The sequence below is a fragment of the Oryx dammah genome, unplaced genomic scaffold (assembly GCF_014754425.2).
Source record: "Oryx dammah isolate SB20612 unplaced genomic scaffold, SCBI_Odam_1.1 HiC_scaffold_9, whole genome shotgun sequence".
Lineage (NCBI taxonomy): Eukaryota > Metazoa > Chordata > Mammalia > Artiodactyla > Bovidae > Oryx > Oryx dammah.
In genome coordinates, this window is record NW_024070193.1 from 35265326 (window position 1) to 35287338 (window position 22013).

At 36.9% G+C, this 22013-nt stretch overlaps 1 protein-coding gene across 1 annotated transcript in view; it reads left to right on the forward strand.

The window, feature by feature from the left end:
* Positions 1–22013, forward strand: part of CNTN6 (contactin 6) — a 176730-nt gene that overhangs the window by 49626 nt on the left and 105091 nt on the right. The window contains 2 exon segments of the mRNA XM_040246391.1: positions 15465–15668; positions 17276–17378. Coding sequence (XP_040102325.1) covers positions 15465–15668; positions 17276–17378 — 307 coding nt within the window.

The following is a 22013-nucleotide window of genomic DNA, read 5'->3' on the forward strand; positions in this document are numbered from 1 at the left end:
GCTTCTTTTTAACAATAAAAAAAAGTGAAAGTGAAGTCGCTCAGTCATGTCCAATTCTTTGCGACCCCATGGACTGTAGCCTGCCAGGCTCCTCCATCCATTGGATTCTCCAGGCAAGAATAATGGAGTGGGTTGCCATTTCCTTCTCCAGGAGATCTTCCCAACACAGAGATCGAACCTCAGTCTCCTGCACTGCAGGCAGACTCTTTACCATCTGAGCCACCAGGGGCTCCATTTTTTAACAATAGGAAGGTTATTTTCCAGTACCATAATCTAAGACAAAACATGCAAATCGTGTTTGTTTGTACTGTCGGTCTATGTCATTTTATACTCTGACATTGGTCAAAGAGACTTGACAGGATCGTAGACTAGTTTTAACTTTGTTTACTCTAAATAAGAACAGCAGACATGAAAATATTTCTAAATGAATGTCATTATACTTTAAAAAGGCAGTAAAGTCGGAGAGCTTTCCCTGGTCACTTTGTCACCTACCAGTGAAGAAGTATATGTTGATCTTTTTTTTTTTAATTTTAATTGGAGGCTAATTACAATATTGTGGTGGGTTTGCCATACATTCACATGAATCAGCCATGGGTGTACATGTGTTCCCCATCCTGACCCTCCCTCCCACCTCCCTCCCCATCCCATCCCTCATGGTTATCCCAGTGCACCAGCCCTGAGTGCCCTGCCTCATGTACCAAACTTTTAAAGCATGTAATGCTTTCATTATAACAGTGTCTGTTTAATGTCATGAAATTAACTCACAGATATACAAAACCTACCTGAAATTAAGTCTGTTATAACTGAATAATGAGTACCTGTTGCATGCAAATTATGACAAATTTGACTGATACCAAATTCTGTTTTGCAATATATAATGCTCTAGCAGGATTCCAAAGGCATTTATCAATATTGACTTCATTCAGGTATTATAAGGATTTTCTTCTAAGAGCTAGGGCTTTCTCATATCTACAATGACAGGAATGCTGGAATACTATTCAGTCTTCCTTCATATCTCTCTCAGATCAAAACTGAGGGGATTATTGACATCATTTGCTTCAATTATACAAAGAATTATTAATTCATTAAAGTATTAATGGAGTAATTGATTCATTAAATATTAATAATGGCAATAATAACTACCAGTTGTTGAATTGTTACCCTCAGCAAGCACTATAAGGCTTTCCATTTATTTTCTCATTCCCACTATTCCAATAATTAAGAATAATAATTTTAAAATAAGAACATTAAGACTCAGACTAAACAGTTTTTAGTTAGTAAATAAAGACAAGATTCCAACCCAGAACTTTCTGACTTCAAAAATTGCCAATGGATAGACTCCATGGTTAATTCTTCAACCTCAATTTATTTATTAGTTTCAAGAATCTTATACCTCCAAGTTTGCTAAAAGCCCTAAGAGTGTCTTTACATCATTAAAACAGTTCATTCTTCTTTTTTCCTCACCTTTTTGTGAGGGTGAATTGTGCAAAAAATACCTCAAGAAAGAAAAGAAATGTATTTGTCAGATAAGCTTTAAATTGCATTAGTGGACAGCTAGTTGAAAGTGGGCCAACTCTACAGATGGACATTGTCTATTTTTGTCTGTAATTTTCCTCGTATTATATATATATAATTCTAAGCTCATTCAGGTGGTTGGGTGAATTCATTTCCTTAGAGTTGTAGGCCTGAGGTCCCTATGTCCTTTCTGGTCAGCTGTCAAGGGCCACTCTCATCTTGTAGAAGCTGCCCACACTTCTTGCCACATGCCTCTACATTTTCAAAACCAGCAACAGAGAATCTCCAGTTCCCTGTAATACTTCAAATCTCTCTAGCCCTATCCAGGCCCAGGAAGGGCTCATCTGAATAGGTCAGCACCATCAAAGATAAAGCTACTTTCCAAGTCAACTGTGCCATCTATTCTAACACATGAAAGTGAGAGCTCACCATATTCATAAATCCCATCATACTCAGATGGTGGGCAAGGGTCAGTGGGGGTTATTTTAGAATTCTGTCAGTCATAATTCACTTTCCTTCCTTTATTTCCATCTCTCTAAAGGCTCCATATTTGCCTGCACACCTGGCAGTCATAAAGACATGCCCTAGAAGTATACCAACTGGGACAGACAGAGTCATCAGGGCAAGATGGAGCAAAAGTTGGCAAGGCCAAATTTATTTTTATATCCAGTATGTGAATAGCAAAGACTCACTGTAAATATTAATAAAGCTTCTCATAAAGAAAGGTGCTACAGACTCTGTAGTTCTAGAAGGCCATATGAGCTGAAATTCTCATATCATTTTTTGAAAAATTTGGTTCTGTTCTATGTGTACCTGGTATGTATGGTCTATGTATCTAGTCCACAGCAGTGAATCCCTCAAGGTGTTCAGTAACAAGTGAAAAATCATATTAAATGTGAAATCAGAACATCCTGAATTCTTCATGCTTTCTCTCTAGTGTGTTCACAAAAAACTTGCAATTTTTTTCTTAACAAGGCCTGTCAAATATATTTCAGTCTGTTTTATATATTTTTAAAAAAAACTTTGGGAGAGTAAGAAAAATATCAACGAGGCTGAACACTAGAACTTTACCCAACAAAGAATGGCTCCAGGACCCAAACAAACAAACAAAAAAGTGTGTAAATGGATTTCCCATGAAAATAATTGGTCATGACTCAATGAAATAGTAGAATAATCAGCATAAACCAAAGTGAAGCTGTGCTGTTATACGGATGTCCTTTCTTTCAAATAAACCTCAGGAGATCTCGGTAGACATTCTTACGGACAATGTTTAAGGCAACAACAAATGCAGATCTAGGAAGGGAGGATTTACAGACAAAGTTTATTTTAGCAGAAAGGTACCCACAGTGGAAAAGAAGAGAAACCTAGGCAATAATACCAGAACACGAAATTGGCGCGTTCTGCTGTATCTCTTAGAAATGTGATTTTTGGAAACACAACAGGAACCATTTGCTCTACTCTGTGGAGAGAAGCGTATTTTCTTCCATAATTCTACTTCCTTCGCAGAGATAAGCTCCTTGAATGTGACTGAATATATGCCAGTAGAGACGGATTCATTCTTCCTTTCCGCTCTCCTAAAATATGACTTCAAAATACTTCAGAGAAATGTCAGTAATAATGAAGGTGTGGTGGAAAGAAGATTGAAACGTTTCATTCCCCATTAGACCTCATTTTCCTTTCTCCTAAACTCTCTCGTGGGTAGTCTATGACTTCATTTATCTTCACACAATATTTAACAATCCCTTCCATTATCTGTTATATGTTTTATCCTTAATTTGGATATACAACTCAGAAAAATACAATTCTCCTACTTAGCTTCTTGGTTCTTGGCAGAACTAAAATTCGGATAGTCAACTAAATAAAATCCTTTTCTTTCCTCCACAATGTCTTTTTTGGGGGGGGGTGGATTTACCAATCATTTGTTTTATTTATTTATTATTTTTCTATTTTACTTTATTTTACAGTACTGTATTGATTTTGCCATACATCAACATGAATCTGCCACCAGTGTACATGAGTTCCCAATCCTGAACACCCCTCCCACCTCCCTCCCCATACCATCTCTCTGGGTCAATGTCTTTAGAGAATTCTAAGGTCATTTCTAGAAACACAGATTCATGTGACAAAAAATGGCAATATAACATTTATTTTACTTATTCATATGGGGGAGGGGGTCACAGCTTTGGAATGGCCTTTGAACTGCTGTGCAAAAAGGTCTTTACCTCTTGAGATCTCACTCAGCTCAAGGGTGAGCTTTTGTTAACATCCTTCATCACTTGTAACAAAGATTCTGCACAAGTCATTTTGCAACAGGACTGAAAATGGAGTTTCCTCTGAATTTTTAAAATGAACATAAAACTCCTGAAGCAAAAGCTGTGGGGTGAATCTGAAAATAAGCAGTCAAGAGATCTTCATGAGTGCAGTGAATGAGTCTGTGCTCACATGAAATTCTGTTTAAAAATGACAAGGTAGAGAAATGATGAATGTTGTCTAAAATAATTAAAATCACTTTCACTGTGAAATAACAGTTTTATCATATTGAAAATAAAGCAACATTCTTTCTCTTTATTTTCTGGATATAAAACTCTCAATCCTGGGCTCATAAAAATCATAGGTTTAAAATTTGTTTTAGAGGAAATGTTCCATTCTTTCCTCAGATACAACTTTTAGGTTTGTTGAAGAATTGGATTTATGCCAGTAGTTAGGAGCATCTATGTCTGTAGTAGAAAGATAACACTACTGTTTGAGCCCAGCATTTGTATTTGCATCAATAAAAATATTGATGATTCAAACTAAATTGAAAATCATTCTCAGCAAAGTCTCAAAATTGTGTTCGAGAATAAAGAGGACAATCATATTGTCCTATTGAGAAAACATGCTAAATTTTCATATCTTCTTCCTACCAATTAGTTTGTGTTTGTTTTTGCTATTTCTGAATATATCACAATGGTAAAGGTAGGTCAAATTGGCAGTGGCAATATTCCTTGTGAATGCTGCTTGAATGGGAAAAATTTTTAGGTAAATAGGACCAGCAGTTTCCTGTTGGCATAATAATAGTGATAATAACCATCATTATTGAACTTCTACCATATATTCACTCAGTGAATATTTATTCTGTACTTACTAAGGGCCACTCATTTCACTGAGGTTTAGGGATATGGTGGAGAACAAAGCAACAAAGTCCTTCACTCCATGAATCTTACAGTAAAAATTATATTAAAAAATATAAGTATGGCCAATGACGATAAAAGCTTGGGAGAAAAATAAAGAGCATAGGGAGTGAATGGGTGTTGCTGATGTCTTCTAAGAGATCAAAAAAGCCTTCATTGACATTTGAGAAAAGAGCTAGAGGAATGAATGAGACACTGCGAAAAGCAGTCTGGGGATTAGGAACAACAGGCACAAAGGCCCTGTGGTAGGACTGTGTCTGACATGATGGAAGAACAGCAATGAGGCTTGTGTGGATGAAGAGAGCTGAACAAACAGGAGAGTAGATGAAGATACAGGCACTACTTTCAAGATATTTTGCAGCCTTTGGATTTTCCTTTGAGTGAAATTAAAATGTACTACATGATAGTGAGCATATAACCACTTAAAAAGTGATTACAATAATTCAGGTTAGAGTTAATAGTGACTCAAGCCCGGATGAGAGCAGTGGACAGGTGGAAATTAGCCATATTCAGGATAAATGTAGAGGGTATAGTTGCATTAACTTCCTGAAAGATTAAATGTAGATTTTAAGATAAAGACATGTGTAAAAGATAACTCCAAACTGAGCGGTTGGAAGAATGAAGTTCCATGTACAGGGATAAGGTCAATAAAGGGGGAGCAGGTTTTGGGGTGAGGGAAATCAGGGATTTAAGACGTGTTAACTTTCAAATGTCTAACTTCAGACCAAAATCTTCCAATAGGCAGCTGAACTGATATGTGTAGGGAGAAAGTTCGGGTCTGAATAACTAAATTTAGAAGTTATCTTATGTAAATAGTATTTAACACCACATAGTTGCAAATATATGAATGCCTACTATACACTGGGAATTCAGGTTTCCCTGATGGATCAGACAGTAAAGAATCTGCCTGCAATGCAAGTGACCCAAGTTTGATCCCTGGGTCATGAAGATTTCCTGGAGAAGGAATAGCTACCCCCTCGAGTATTCTTGCCTTGAGGATTCCATGGAGAGAGAAGCCTGGCAGGCTTACAGTCCCTGAGGTTACATAGAGTTGGACACAACTGAGTGATTAATAATTTCACTTTCATACACTGAGAGCTCAGCTCAGCCTTTGGTATGCCCCAACTCATGTAATACTTTCAAGAAAAATTTCTCCAATTTATAATAGAGCAACTGTGTTAAAGAGGTTAGTGCTAACTTGGCCAATATCATGTGTCTGGAATTCAAAGGATTGTATCAAAATACCACTGCAGTTTTTCTCCTGCTTAATTTTGTCTGGCATTATCTGACCACAGTTCAGTTCAGTTCAGTCGCTCAGTTGTGTCCAACTCTTTGTGACTCCATGAATTGCACCATGCCAGGCCTCCCTGTCTATCACCAACCCCTGGAGTTCACTCAAACTTACATCCATCGAGTCGGTGATGCCATCCAGCCATCTTGTCCTCTGTCGTCCCCTTCTGCTAATTGCTAAATAAAGTACATAAGGATATAGGAAGTGTTCTAATCTCTACTGGAGAATATGTGATTACCATCCACAGAGGTATACAGTACCAGAACTGGCAAGGCTATGGCTCTTCCACTCCATGTAGGACCAACATCTTAGAGTATATTCTCTAGACCTCATGCTTCATATCCACATTCAGAATCTCATTCACTCCCAGGAAAAACATTTTCCTTACTTTTCAGCACATTGAACAGAACTCCAATGTTACAGCCTGTTCAATTCAGTTCAGTCGCTCAGTTGTGTCCAACTCTTTGCAACCCCATGAATCGCAGCACGCCAGGCCTCCCTGTCCATAACCAACTCCCAGAGTTGACTCAAACGCATCTCCACTGAGTCGGTGATGTCATCCAACCGTCTCATCCTCTGTCGTCCCCTTCTCCTCCTGCGTTCAATCTTTCCCAGCAACAGGGTCTTTTCAAATGAGTCAGCTCTTCGCATCAGGTGGCCAAATACAGCCTATTACCACTTGTTTAGCCCAGAGTTTCTCAATATCGGCACTATTGACAACTTAGGACAAGATATTTCTTTTCACAAGGCTTGTCCTGTGTGTTGTTAAGATATTAATGGCATCCTTGGCCTGTACCTACTTGATGCCAGAAGCACTCATTCTCCACTTGTAAGAATGAGAAAATGGCTCTAGACATTGACAAATATCCCTAGAGGATCAAACTCACCTCTGGTGGAGATCCACTGGTGTTGCCCAGGTCTTCTGTTCACTATTTTAAGCTCACCCATGGAGGATGGAAACTGAGGAGGAAAGAAGTCTAGTCCTTCTGTATTTTGCCCCATGACTCACCCTGGCTTCCTTAGAATTGGAGCATACCTTGAAATTTACTCAGAAGTTGCCTGGGTTTTCATTCCTTCTTCAGGATGGATTTACCAGTACCGAAGCTGTCCTAGAATTTGTTGGAAGCTAGTAACCATAGGAACTCAGAGGGCCTTTTTAGTGGCTGTCTGTCCCGGAAAAGAAAATGGCAACCCACTCCAATACTGTTGCCTGGGAAATCTCATGGACAGAGGAGCCTGGCAGGCTACAGTCCATGGAATCACAAAAGAGTTGGACATGACTGAGCAACTAAACAACAACAACAAATCCTAGAAACTCGGAGGGCCTTTACTTAGTGGTTGTTTGTAGGGCACAAAGGCAATCATCTCCATGATTCCAAACAGGAGGTGCTATAAATCTAAAGGCATCTAATAAAGTCTAGGTGGTCAAGCCATAATTGTGGAACAAATGGGAACTCAACTAGGAGTGATTATAAAGGTGTCGGGCCAGTTTTCTGGCTTGCATCATAAACTTGCTCAGCACCAATATCAATGACTTCAACCCAGAAAAGAAATTATTCTTCTTGGATTAGGTCTTTACCACTGAGCTAGCATAACCATGATTTACCACCTAAGAGCCAGGCACATTTAACCGTGGAGCACTACGCAAGGTCTGCAGTAAAGTACACTCATATTGGAATATTCCAAAGGGGGATTTATCCACTAAATCTGAGCACTGTGCTTCAGATTCTTTATTCTGCTCGTTTATTTTCTACCTCAAGAAACATGCTACCAATATTGAGACCCTTTCTACAGTGCCAGTAGAAGGTCTCAGTGTCAGTGTTTATTTTTATGACTTTCTTTCCCATGAGATGCTTCCCCTCTAATAAAAATTACATCCCATACAATGGGTATACTTGCATGTATCTTTGTGTTTGTATTTTCAATATCAGAGCACAAGATATAGGGCTATAAAAGATGTCAAAACATAATCAGGCTCTGGGGAAAATAGGATTCTTTGTATGCTTGGCAGAGCAGCTGATAGTCTTCAATTGCTTACTGCAGATCTTCCATTTCTAATAATAATAAAATTATAGAGAATGGTGTCAGTGTGAAACTACAGACAATGGCTCAGGGAAGACCAATTATCATTCAGTTCTAATGTTCCTGCTGAATCATCACGGGGAAAATACATCACAATCATTAATAACAGATAAATGTCATAGATGGTGGAGAAAATATTTAAAAATTCAGCGATTTCAACTTAAGTGGCTCATGAATTATACATTTAATTAAGAAAAGCCAAATGGGAAGGATTTTAAACTTCCAATTTGCAAGGTATTTTTCTTCTTTCCCCATTAAAAAATATACAAATTAAGCACAGCAGTGGCTGATCATGGGGGAAAAAGAAAAAGATAAAAGCCCCCATTGCAGGCTGGCTGTTGGGGTGAATGGGAAAAGGCAGCCAGTGGGGAAAAGGCAGCAGGGCAGGATGAAAAATCATAGTGACAGGAAGGGCTTGCAACTTTGCACCTTCACCAGTTCACAGAAGGGTACAAAAGGACACCTGGATTCTAGTCTCAGAGCTACTGTCGTCTTCCTTTCTGCTTATTTGCCTGTAAAATGAGGGGGTTGAGCTGGAAGAAATTTCAGGTCCCTACCATTCCAGACATGCCATGAATCTGTGAGTTGAGGAACACACTCTTCAACTTCCTACACACCACCTGAAGGCAAATATACAAGGTGACCACCATTCTATCAAAACTTCCCTAGTGTGATCTCCCAGAGAAGACTGAATTTTACCATTAACAACAATGATTTTCAAAGCAGAATTTCCTCCCTACCAACACCCCCTGGGAATGTTATCAATGCAAATTTTCTGGCCCCTCCTCAGACCTAATGAATGAGAAACTCATTAGTTTATGGTTCACCAAGTCCTCCAGGTGAAGTGATACACATTGAAGTTTTAAAATCTCTGCTCTAGAGAGTCCTTCATAGAGAGGAGAATTACTAACTACAGGTTTTGCAAGTGTGTTCTCTTCCCTGCTAATAGTAGCTATATGCTTGCTGGAGTAACTTTGAATATCAGGTTAATCATTTATTCTACAAAATTCTGAGGAATTCAAACCCCGGATGGGCAATATGATAGGGAGGGAATATGAGGAACAACTGGCCTAGATGTGAGAGGGCTCAGATATGCAGAGAGCTGGGATTTTGGAAGTCTGATGGCAAGAAAGAAGGATTAGACATTAGAAGGACAAAGGTTCAAGTTCTATCCCTTTTTACATGTTAACAGTATAATTTTGGGAAATTACATTTATACCCCTAGCTCCAGTATCCTTCCTATGCTGCTGCTGCTGCTAAGTCGCTTCAGTCATGTCCGACTCTGTGCGACCCCATAGACGGAAGCCCACCAGGCTCCCCCGTCCCTGGGATTCTCCAGGCGAGAACATTGGAGTGGGTTGCCATTTCCTTTTCCAATGCATGAAAGTGAAAAATGAAAGGGAAGTCGGGATATATAGTAGCAGGCATATCTGCAATAGCCAATTAACCTCACAAAAAAAATTGTAGGAATGATGAAACAAGTATGAAACAAAAGTGCTTCTATTTTTTCAAAATTATTCCTTATGTCATCTTCCTTATTTCTGAACACATTCTTCAAGTAGCTTCTAAATATCCCACTATTGACGAAGGATATACTACACATAGGAACAGATCAGAAAGCTTTACTAGTAAGGTAAAAATGAATTCCCCTGGGGAGAGGTGAAAATTATAGTCTCTGGCCCCAAGATTATAGGGTAAAAGTATACAAAGATTTCTTGAGCACCAGTGGCAATGTGTAATTTCTGTTCAGCGAAAGGAGTTGCTTTGGATTTCAGAGGGCTAGAACTTATTCCTCTTCCCTCAGAGGCATCGATGAAAGATACCTAAGCTGAACACAGCCCTGGGAATTTGCTCAAGATTTGTCTTTATTTCACAGAAGGTTCGAAAGATGAAGAGTCACTGACAACAGGGAAATCTGAACTACATTTTTTCCCTCCTCTTTATACTGAAAAAATTTTTACTATCTAGGTGGCTCTCCAGTTTCAAACAAAACCCTTTGAGCATCTCTCTGGTGAAGATAGAGCAACAGGCTTAGAAGTGAAGTAGCAAAGGACATCAGTAAAAAAACTCAGACACAAGAGCCTATATGAAATGATACAAGACCCTAGTAGGGACTTGCCAAGAAAACACACACACACACACACACACACACACACACACACACAAAGATTCAATACCTGGGCATGGGACAAGAATGTCAAAACATATTTTAAAAAGAAGTGAATTTATTTATGCATAGTTGACCTAAAGGGCTTGAATGGTGGGTCAGACAGTAAACTAAAAGCATAGACTCAGAAAACTCGAAGGAATGTTGAGAGTGGAGTAAACAGTTCATAGAGACATAGGTTTAGCTTCCCATTCACTGCAAAAATAAACTTCTTTTGCAACACCTCAAGCAATTCTTATCCATTCTCTGCTTGGTCATCTCTAATGACAGAAAACTCATTATCTCCAACGTCTTCTGCTGGTATAGCTCTAATGTTTGGACTGATCTTCACTGTATCTTAATGTAGTCAAACAGCATACTATAATGTCCACAAGTCCTACTTTTGCCTTCTGGACATCAATGGAGATAACTTTTTTTTTTTTTAACCCTTTGTGAATGTCATAGCCATTTGACCTATGAAAACAACTCAGTTATTTTTCTCCATTTCCGCCCTCCAGGGTCAAAATCTAAGTTCTTACCACTTTCTTTGGTGTATGAACTTCTGGACTTGGCTACATTTTGGCTATCTATCTCAATATACTTGAGATTTTCAGTTCCCTCTCAATAATGGGTACTTTGAACATAATATTACAATTCAACTGCAAGATATTTGTAGGCTGTTGAAAATACAGATTCCATGGTACTTCACTCAGATGTTAACAAACCAAATTGCTAGGGTAGGATTAGCTATCTGCATCTTAACAAGTTTTCTAATGTGCTCTGAATAAAGCATAATAGTCCAGTCTGAATAGTCCAGAGTAAGAATAAAGAACATTAAAAGAATAATACTATCCATCCTTTTTTTTTTAAATAAATGATAACCCATTCTTGTATTTAGTTTTCCTGGTACATTATTCATCCTGTTGTTTATTTTTCCCATTTACACAATTACACAAAAATTAAATATTCAAATATGGCAGGCACAAACTATATAGAGAGTGAAAGTCTTCTGTGTTTTTTTCCCTTCTCTTGAGAAAGCCACTGTATACATGCCTAGATTTTTAAATTTAAAAATTTGCAGAAACACACACACATAAGTTCTCATACGTGTAAATGCATAATTTTTTATGAGATCATACTAAACATTTTTATTTACAATATACTTTTCATGTAATAACATGTCTTAGATTGTTCTTCTTCCTGAACACTAATTTTATAGGCTTAATGACACTTTGTGAATTTTTATATTTCATGCTTAAGTGGCATTTTTGTTGCTGTTCATCCTCTTTGTTGTATATTTCTGTCACATCGTCTTCATTCCTGAGAATGATACCAGAGTTCTGGCTATTTAGATGAATTTATTCTTACTGAAATAATTTATGAATTGTCAGAAATTAATACATTGCATATATAATATATAATTTAATATATGTGATTTAATTTAGTCTGTTTTTTGTAAACTCAATATTTTCTTCTGTCTCCTTTCTATCTTCTTTTCTTTCATTCTTTAAAATGAATCTGATTCCCTAAGTATATTGTTAATGCTTTATCTCTTTTTTTTTTCTTGATTTGAAAGGGATGATAAAAATGCCAAAATTCACATATTTCCACTCTCTCAAGGGACTTCCCAGGTGGCTCAGTGAGTAAAGAATCCACCTGCAGGCAGGAAATACAGGAGACTTAAGAGACTTGGGTTTGATCTCTGGGCTGGGAAGATCCCCTGGAGGAGGTCATGGCAACCCACTTCAGTATTCTTGCCTGGAGAGTCCCATGGACAGAGGAGCCTGGCAGGTTATACTCTATAAGGTCACAAAGATTAAAACATGATTTAATCTTTAAGGTCAGACACGATTAAAACAACAGGGCACACACGCATTTTCTCAAGAGTTTTTGTATATGGATCAGATTTAAGGTCAAAATAGCTTTTAATTCACATTGCTTCATCATCCCTCTAGAGAATTTTAAATCAGTTATATTAGTGAAGAATGTTTCAGGTTGTCTGCTTCTATCTGAAGAGGACTGCTAGAACATTATAGAAATAATTAGCTTTCAATTTTTTTTCTTTTTTTGTCTCTGCCATGTCTTGTTCTGCACTAGTTTTAACATAAGTACAGATGACAAGAGGCTCCCAGTTGCTTTAACTGTTCTCCTGTGACTGTGATTTCCAAATGTGTGATGTCCAAGTTCATCTACAGTTGAACACATTTTAACCATCACTGGTATATTTCCCCCTTTCACCCCCAGCACCTATATCTTCCACATATTTGGGGAGGGGGTCATTTTTGAACCAGTTAAGTTCTTCCACTTTCCTTGACATAAGTTCAGTTATATCTAGTTTTCACAATGCATACAATTTCTTAACCTTATTAGTACCACACTTATAAAACCTTAATACGTGAGACTATTTTCCTTTGCTCAACGATGTATGCTGGGTAAGTGACTTCAGTCATTTCTGATTCTTTGTGACCCCATGGACTGTGGCCTGCCAGCCTCCTCTGCCCATGGGATTCTCCAGGCAAGAATGCTGGAGTGGCTTGCCATGCCCTCCTCCATGGGATCTTCCCGACTCAGGGATCAAACCCACATCTCTGGCATCTCCTGCACTGGAAGGCAGATTCTTTACCACTAGTGCCACCTGCAACCTCCTTGCTCAACTATATCTAGATAAAATTAAAAAAATGACAACATAACTTTTGCAGAGATGTACACCAATTCTAACTCTCATATATTGCAGATAGAGATATCAAATAGTATAACTGGAAAATTCTTTTATAGTTTTTTTTTTTAATTAAGTAAAACATACATCTACCCTATAGTTCACGTCTAGGGACTTAACAAAAAAAAAGGGAAAATGTCCACAGACAGTCTTAGAAAATAAGGGCAGAAATATCAATTACCTCAGATATGCAGATGACACCACCCTTATGGCAGAAAGTGAAGAGGAGTTAAAAAGCCTCTTGATGAAAGTGAAAGAGGAAAGTGAAAAAGTTGGCTTAAAGATCAACATTCAGAAAACGAAGATCATGGCATCCGGTCCCATCACTGCATGAGAAATAGATGGGGAAACAGCATCAGACTTTATTTTGGGGGGCTCCAAAATCACTGCAGATGGTGACTGCAGCCATGAAATTAAAAGACGCTTACTCCTTGGAAGAAAAGTTATGACCAACCTAGATAGCATATTCAAAAGCAGAGACATTACTTTGCCGACTAAGGTCCGTCTAGTCAAGGCTATGGTTTTTCTAGTGGTCATGTATGGATGTGAGAGTTGGACTGTGAAGAAGGCTGAGCGCTGTAGAATTGATGCTTTTGAACTGTGGTGTTGGAGAAGACTCTTGAGAGTCCCTTGGTCTGCAAGGAGATCCAACCAGTCCATTCTGAAGGAGACCAGCCCTGGGATTTCTTTGGAAGATATGATGCTGAAGCTGATACTCCAGTACTTTGGCCACCTCATGCGAAGAGTTGATTCATTGGAAAAGACTCTGATGCTGCGAGGGATTGGGGGCAGGAGGAGAAGGGGACGACAGAGGATGAGATGGCTGGATGGCATCACTGACTCGATGGATGTGAGTCTGAGTGAACTCCGGGAGTTGGTGATGGACAGGGAGGCCTGGCGTGCTGCGATTCATGGGGTCGCAAAGAGTCGGACACGACTGAGCGACTGAAGTGAACTGAACTGAACTGAACTGAATGTATTGGCTTGGCCAAAAATGTCATTGAGGTCTTTCCATAACATCGTATGGAAAAACCCAAATTAACTTTTTGGCCAACCCAATATAATGGTCCCCAGATGGAAACAATTCTAATAATCTTCAACAAGAAAGCAGCCAAACACATTGTGGTATATTCATAAAAATGGAATTCCATTCAGCAATAGAAAGAAAAGAAGTACTGATAGTCACAGCTACATAGGGGGACATTAAGATACATTAAACAAACCAGACACAAAGCAGTACATTGGGAGTTGGAGGCTGATATGTACACACTGCTATATTTAAAGTAGATAATCAACAAGGACCTACTATATAGCACAGGTAACTGTTCAATACTCTGAAATACCCTGCATGGGGGAAAACTGATAAAAGAATAGCTACATGTATAACTGAATCACTCTACTGTACACCTGCAACTAACACAACATTGTTAAGCAACTATATTCCAATATAAAAGTTCAAAAAGAGGTGCATTCTGTTTGATTCTACTTTTATGAAATTCAATAACCTACGATGATAGAAATCTGGTAGTTGTTACAACAGTAGAGGTTGACAAATAAGGACATAATAAAATTTCTAAAGATGGGAATGTTCCATAATTTATTTTAGGCTGGTGATTTCATAGTGCTTAGATTGTTACAATTAACTGAACTGAACACTTAGGATTTGTGCATTTTATAGCATGATAATTATATCAGTTATATATGCCTCTATATATTTATATTCATATTTATATATAAGATTTCCAGAGGTTGATTGGTGTTCAGCAAAAATGATATGTTCTCTTTCATTTTCAAGCTTTTGTTCTCTGAGCAAGGTTTGCTAATCTGTTGCCTGGATAGTTCCCATTCATCCTGCTAGTTTGAGCATGGAATTCTTCTCAGAAAACTTTTCTGACCACAGATCATTCTAAGCTCCTCATCTGGGTTCCAATGATGCTTCTGCCAAAGCACATATCAGCCCTCACTGAGATTATCCACACTAGTTGTAATCAATTTACTAGGTCAAGTTTTATAAGGCACAGGTTTTGCTTTGATATGTTCTAAGTCCAAAGATGGTCACAAAAGAGATGTTCAGAAATTGTGTAATAATTGAATGAATGACTCCAAGGAGTAGGGTCCCTGAACTTACATCTTGAAGTAAAAGTTTTAGCAAACACCCCTAAACATGATTAATATGGGCATCCTTCTGATTGCATATTGAGAAGCACAGCTTTAACATGATAACTGATGCAGAAATTCAGTGTACATTTTGAGCCCATAATATTTTATATCATATAGTTTTTCTTAATAACTTCATCCACTTGTTCCCTTGACATCTCACCATCACATCTTTAATTACACAAAGCCAGTGATGGGCAGTAAAACCATATCATCCAAATTGGGAAATACTTAATTAAAAAGAAATAAAACAATTACATCAGGATGACAGGCACAAACTGGACACAGAGGGGCACAGTTGTATTCTATTTGTGGAGAAGTAGGGCACATAACTTTCAGATAAGAATGAATACAGTAAGGATAATACTTATTTTGTTCTGTTTCCAGATTTATCTTATGCATGGATTTTCAATGATAACCCCTTATATGTTCAAGAGGACAACAGACGGTTTGTATCACAAGAGACAGGGAACTTGTACATTGCCAAAGTGGAGCCATCAGATGTTGGCAACTACACTTGCTTCATAACAAACAAAGAAGCCCAGAGAAGTGTTCAAGGACCACCCACTCCATTAGTACAGCGCACTGATGGTAAGATGATGAGTTATCTTAGGGATAAATTTTGTCTGTGAATTTTGAAACTTGGGAGATCCATAGAACTTTCTGCTTTCCTCTGTTTCAGTGGAGCCATAATATCTAGGAGTTGAGGTTTAATTCACAAATATGATGAAAATCACATATTGTCAAAAATAAGAGAAAACTATATAATTAATCCACATGGTATAATATAGATGATTCTGAGAACACTATGCCATTTCCTCTCTGGATCTGAAACAGATCCTTTCTTTGCTTAAGAAATATTTCATTAAAAAAGAAACAATGTTTGGGAGAGTAGACATGTGTGTGTATGAATGTGTGAGTGCTGACAAAATTATTCATTAACCTAATATATTTTTGATGAACATATGATACAGCTTTTCTTTAACGCCACTTTCTTTTCCATATTTATCTCTTTTATTCACCTTTTTTTCCCCCTAGTTGGCAAGGCAGGAAAACAATTCACATCCAAGGAAAGTAAATCAAGTCAACATTAATAATGAGCGTTCCAAAGAAAAATGAAACACAAAATTCATACTAATTATATTTCTCCAAGGAACATAATTTAGATTGGTCTCTGATGATTTTGGAGTTTAGTCAAGCCATAGCTGGTACAAGATTTAGAGCTAGAAAACCTAAGAAAGTCATCAAAATAGAAAAATCCTCTAGTTAATTCTTTAATTAAATATTCACAGTGGTAAATATAAAGATGGAAATATCTGTTGACGTGTTTTAATATCAGATTCTGGACTTGTAATACGTCCATAGAGTTTTTTTCCTCTTTAAGTTCAAGAAAAGCAGGAATATAATTTAACGATGGATAACAGAATCATGGAATTAGCTCCATACAGGGAGTTCTTATGACAGAGCTTTTATAATCACTAACTATTCAAATATATTTGCATGGTCTTAATTTAGAATTCATCAACCACTGGAATTCTTAAGTCCAATTTCTCCCCTTCAGTGAGTGCTCTGTTCATGATCACAAGAGCTCCTAAGCAAGTAATATGCATAGAAACAATCATATTGGCCTTTTTTCTATCTACCTACTTTATTAACTTCTTAATTCCTTCGTTATTCCATCTCCTCTATTCTTTTCAATACATTTATGGTAAAAATATACAAAAGCATCATACACAATACTAAAAAAAAAATCTCTTCTTAAAGTAGTCACTCAAGAAATACCATGTCAAAGAAACAGAAAAAAATAAAATTTACCAATTTATTTGAATGGTACTCTGTGTTTTCAACCGCAGCCTCTTCAAATGTTTAGAATGATTGAGTTCTAAAAAAGAAAGTATTTTTATTTTGTAAAAGAATTTATTTTATTTTTAAGATGCTCTTGTGGAATACAGGGAAATTTGGAATGCATTTATTCTGATATTTTGGTATATCTTAGGTATTTCTTTTTTAGGGGAGAGAGGAATGAACTAATTTTTTAAACAGTATTATGAAGTGATGCTCTCCATCATTCATCATCAGTATAGAAAAAATATTGTTAACTAAATGACAGAATAATCAAATTTTGATAACTAAAGTATTTGCTTCATAGAAAATCTCTGTTCTTTAGAAATGCTGCTAGCTCTTTTGGTATTTAACAGGTGTTATGGGGGAATATGAACCAAAGATTGAAGTGCGTTTTCCTGAAACTATTCAAGCTGCAAAGGATTCATCTGTAAAACTGGAATGCTTTGCCCTTGGAAAGTAAGGTTGTTTTGTTTTTTTTCTAACTGTTTTAATTAGTACAAACAAATAGATATTTTGGTATTCAAATGTTGCTCTATAGGTAAATTAGCAAACATTTTAAAAGCTGGCAAAAGTGGAACTTTCTGATTGGACTTTAAATAAACATGTCTAATATTAATACTCTAAAAAATGATTGGGGAGATGATCCTGCCAACTGGGCCAATATTTACTCTAGTTTAAGCACAGTGTAAGCCAGCACAGTTAGGCAGCACATTGCCAAGCAATAAATGAGCTTGCATAAGATGGCAAGCAGGTCACTAAATTTTTGACATATCTACCACTCTATTTTATTGCACATCCTGAAATATATTACCTGGAGTGTCTCCTTGCTTAATTACTCAACAACTCTTGTAAATGAAAAACCTGCACAGCTAGTTTCCAAAATAAGGCATATTAAAGACCCTTGTTCATAGTGGATAGTTAGAATTGAGCCAAACCTGTCCTGGTAGGGGAAGCATTTTGCTTTACTATTCAGATAAGTGTTTATAAACAATATGTTTGGAAAGCTTTAAATCCAGCCACATACATGTTTTTTTTTTTTTTTTCATGGAATGTTCAGAACCCTGCATTTTGGCAATATTAAAATTTCATTTTGATACCCATAAACACCAGTAACCAAGTAACAAAGTGATAAAATTCCACTTTAAAATATTAATGTATATATGAATTATCTGGGGGATAGCTAAATTGAGATTCAATAGATTTGGTGTGTTGTCTGATTTCTTCAATTCCAACAAACTCCTAGGTAATAGTGATTCTTCTTGCCTGTAGAACATACTTTGAATAGTAAGAGACTTACTCTCAGCACCACTTTTAAGTGCTTACCTATAAATCCAGAATCTATTCCTCATGTGAGCCTCATATTCAGAAATAATGATTTACATTCAAAACTATGGGAAACATCCTTAAAAGTCTTCATCCTATTATTAAGCAAATATGCCAAGCAATCCAAATAATGTTTGTTCATTTGTGTGTGCATGCTCAGCGGTGTCTGACTCTTTCCAGCACTAAGGAGTGTAGACTGCCAGGCTTCTCTGTCCATGAAATTTGCCAGGCAAGAGTACTGGAATGAGTTGTCATTTCCTCCTCCAGAGGATCTTACAGACTCAGGGATGGAACCAATATCTTCTACATTTACTGCAATGCAGGTGGGATTCTTTACCACTGAGCCACAGGGGAAGCCCAATCCAAAAAATGCTGGTTACTAAATATTTTGTAATCAGCATTATTTGGCTCTATTTCCCTAGTGGCTCAGTGGTAAAGAATCTGCCCCACAATGCAAGAGCAGCAGGAGATATGGGTTCAATCCCTGTATTGGGAAGATCCACTGGAAGAGGAAATTGCAACCCACTCCACTATTCTTGCCTAGAGAATCCTGTGGACAGAGGAGCCTGGCAGGCTACAGTCCACAGGGTTGCAAAGAATCAGAACTGACTGTCAGTTCAGTTGCTCAGTTGTGTCTGACTCTTTGCAAAACCATGGACCGAAGCATGCCAGGTTTCCCTGTCCTATCACCAACTTCGAGAGCTTGCTCAAACTCAGTCCATTGAGTCAGTGATGCCATCAAACCATCTCATCCTCTGTTGTCCCCTTCTCCTCCTACCTTCAATCTTTTCCAGCAACAGGGTCTTTTCCAATGAGTCAGTTCTTCGCATCAGGTGGCCAAAGTATTGGAATTTCAGCTTCAGCATCAGTCCTTCCAATGAATATTCAGGATATCCTCCAGGATAACTGGTTTGGTCTCCTTGCAGTTCAAGAGACTCTCAAGAGTCTTCTCCAAAAACACAGAGTGCAGAAGCATCAGTTCTTCAGTGTTCACCTTTTTTCATGGTTGAACTATCACATCCATACACGACTACTGGAAAAACCATAGCTTTGACTAGATGGACCTCTGTTGGCAAAGTAACGTCTCTGCTTCTTAATGTGCTGTCTAGGTTGGTCATAGCTTTTCTTCCAAGGAGCAAGCATCTTTCAATTCCAAGGCTGCATTCACCATCTGCAGTGATTTTGGAGCCCCAAAAATAAAGTCTTCCTTTGTTTCCATTATTTCCCCATCCATTTGCCATGAAATGATGGGACCAGTTGCCATGATCTTCATTTTTGAGTGTTGAATTTTAAGCCAGATTTTTCACTCTCCACTTTCACTTTCATCAAGAGGCTCTTTAGTTCTTCTTCACTTTTGCCAAAAGGATGGTGTCATCTGCATATCTGAGGTTATTGATATTTCTCCCGGCAATCTTGATTTCAGCTTGAGCTTCATCCAACCCAGTATTTTGCATCATGTTCTCTGCATAAAAATTAAATAAGCAGGGTGAAAATATACAGTCTTAACGTACTCCTTTCCAAATTTGTAACCAGCCCATTGTTCCATGTCCAGTTTTGTTTCTTTTTGACCTGCATACAGATTTCTCAAGAGCAAGGAAAGTGGTCTGGTATTCCCATCTCTTTAAGAATTTTCCACAGTTTGTTGTGATCTACACAGTCAAAAGCTTAGTGTAGTCAATAAAGCAGAAGTAGATGTTTTTTTGGAATTCTCTTGCTTTTTCTATGATCCAATGGATGTTGGCAATTTAATCTCTGGTTCCTCTGCCTTTTCTAAATCTAGCTTGAACACCTGGAAATTCTCAGCTCATGGACTGTTGAATATTACATACTTGGCCCCATAGTATTTGTTCAATAAATAATTATAGATTGTTTAAATTATTTTAAGAGATTGACAAATGAGAGTTTTGTCAGTGTTTGTTTACTTGCCTTGAAAGACATGATGAACTTTCACCATTTTCAAGCTTTCTCAGAAACTAAAGTATATAAAACACCATAAAATAACAGAAAAATACTTTGAAAATTTATTGATTTATTTATAAAGAAAATCAATGAAAAATAGTATCTGAAAAGAATATGAATAGTTTACTCTATCATGTTTAGCATCAGGAAATATAGATTCCTGTAATTTAAAAAATACTCACATAATAAGTGAAAAGGATTGATGCTAGTTCTCAAGAATCTCATGTAAATAAATTTCATGAGCTAACCATTTATAGCTAATAATTTATATGATATACCTAATCCTCTTAGTTGTGCAGGGTACCTCATATTTTTATTATATTTGAGGAAGATGATGAGGCTCAAAGTATATAAGTAACTGGTTCAATTTCATGCTTCTGATAAGAAAGAAAGGACACTTTAAATTTAGTCTCACCTGATTTTAAGTTCTGAACTTAGAAACTTTTGAGTAAATGGTTAAGATAACTGCTCTCCAAGTTAGAAGAGGCAGATTGAATTCTCAATTTTCTCAAGAGTTGTCTGACCATCGGCAAGCATCCTTCTTAACTGTTATGAATTTCCGTATCCTCATGCAGAAAAGATTAAAATGATATCTATCTCCTGTATTGTTTTGAAGATTACAGTGCATAATACATGTAAAAATATGGCAAATATGATGTGTATGTACAAAATAAAAATCCCTCAATGATAAAGTGTATGTTCACTGTTAAGTTTATATATAAAAGAGCTGATGCACATGAAATAAAATTAAGGAAGAATGGGAAAATGATGAGAATTGCTTCACTGTACCTCTTAGAAAATTGTCAAGGAAATAATTGATCTAGTGGAGTATGTCCCACAACATTTTATCTGACAAAGTTAATCACTGTTGAGATTATATTTATTAAAGCTATTATTAATATGGAATTGAAATGCCTCAGTGTTAAAATGGAAAGTCTGAAGCATCCACAAGGACATGATAGTGTTAAAATGTTCTGCATAAGAAACATGTATTCTGTGTAACTGAAGTGCAGATATAGTTCTCATTTCTTCAGATGAACAGAATGTAGATGAAAATCCTTTATATATTTGGAAAATATTATGCAAATGTTAACTACTAACAAAAAAGATTTTTTACTGCCTGTGCCCTCTGCAGTGGACATTTACCAAATACTCTACTGACTTTTCTGAATTTGCAACATTAACATACACATAAACAATTCACTCCCTAGAAAGTTACTAATTGATAAACATAATTAACAATCTGAAAAGAACAAAATCAACCTCCCCTTTTAAATGATAAATATCTATTTGCAGGTCTATTGCCAAGTGTTTTACAAATTGTTGAATGATAGTTATAAATCATGTTCTCTGACAACTCTTTATAAAAAATATTGCATGCAATACTTGATTTTGTTATATTTTTTTCAAGTCAATATGCTCCAAACAATGTTGGGACTGCTTTGTACAAATCCTTTTAAATCTCCTCATTCACTTTCTGAGGTACTACACTTTTCTGTAGTAAGTTGGATACACCCCAAACTGAAAAAGCAAATTGGTTCAGTGAGGAATAAAATCAAGAGTTCTTTCTCTTATCAACAATGTTTCTAAACACTTTTGCTAACTAATTACTGACTACTATTTATGCTATAAATTATACATTCATTAAACTAAGCTTTATATATTTTAGTTAATGAGAAAGGAGGGGAAGTAGAGGGCAGTTAAGGAAATTAGTAGGTGAATAAGAAAGAGGAACACACACACAGAAAAAAAATAACATAAATCATTGCTACATCATATTCACCAGTTTTTTAAAAGGACTTTAAATGG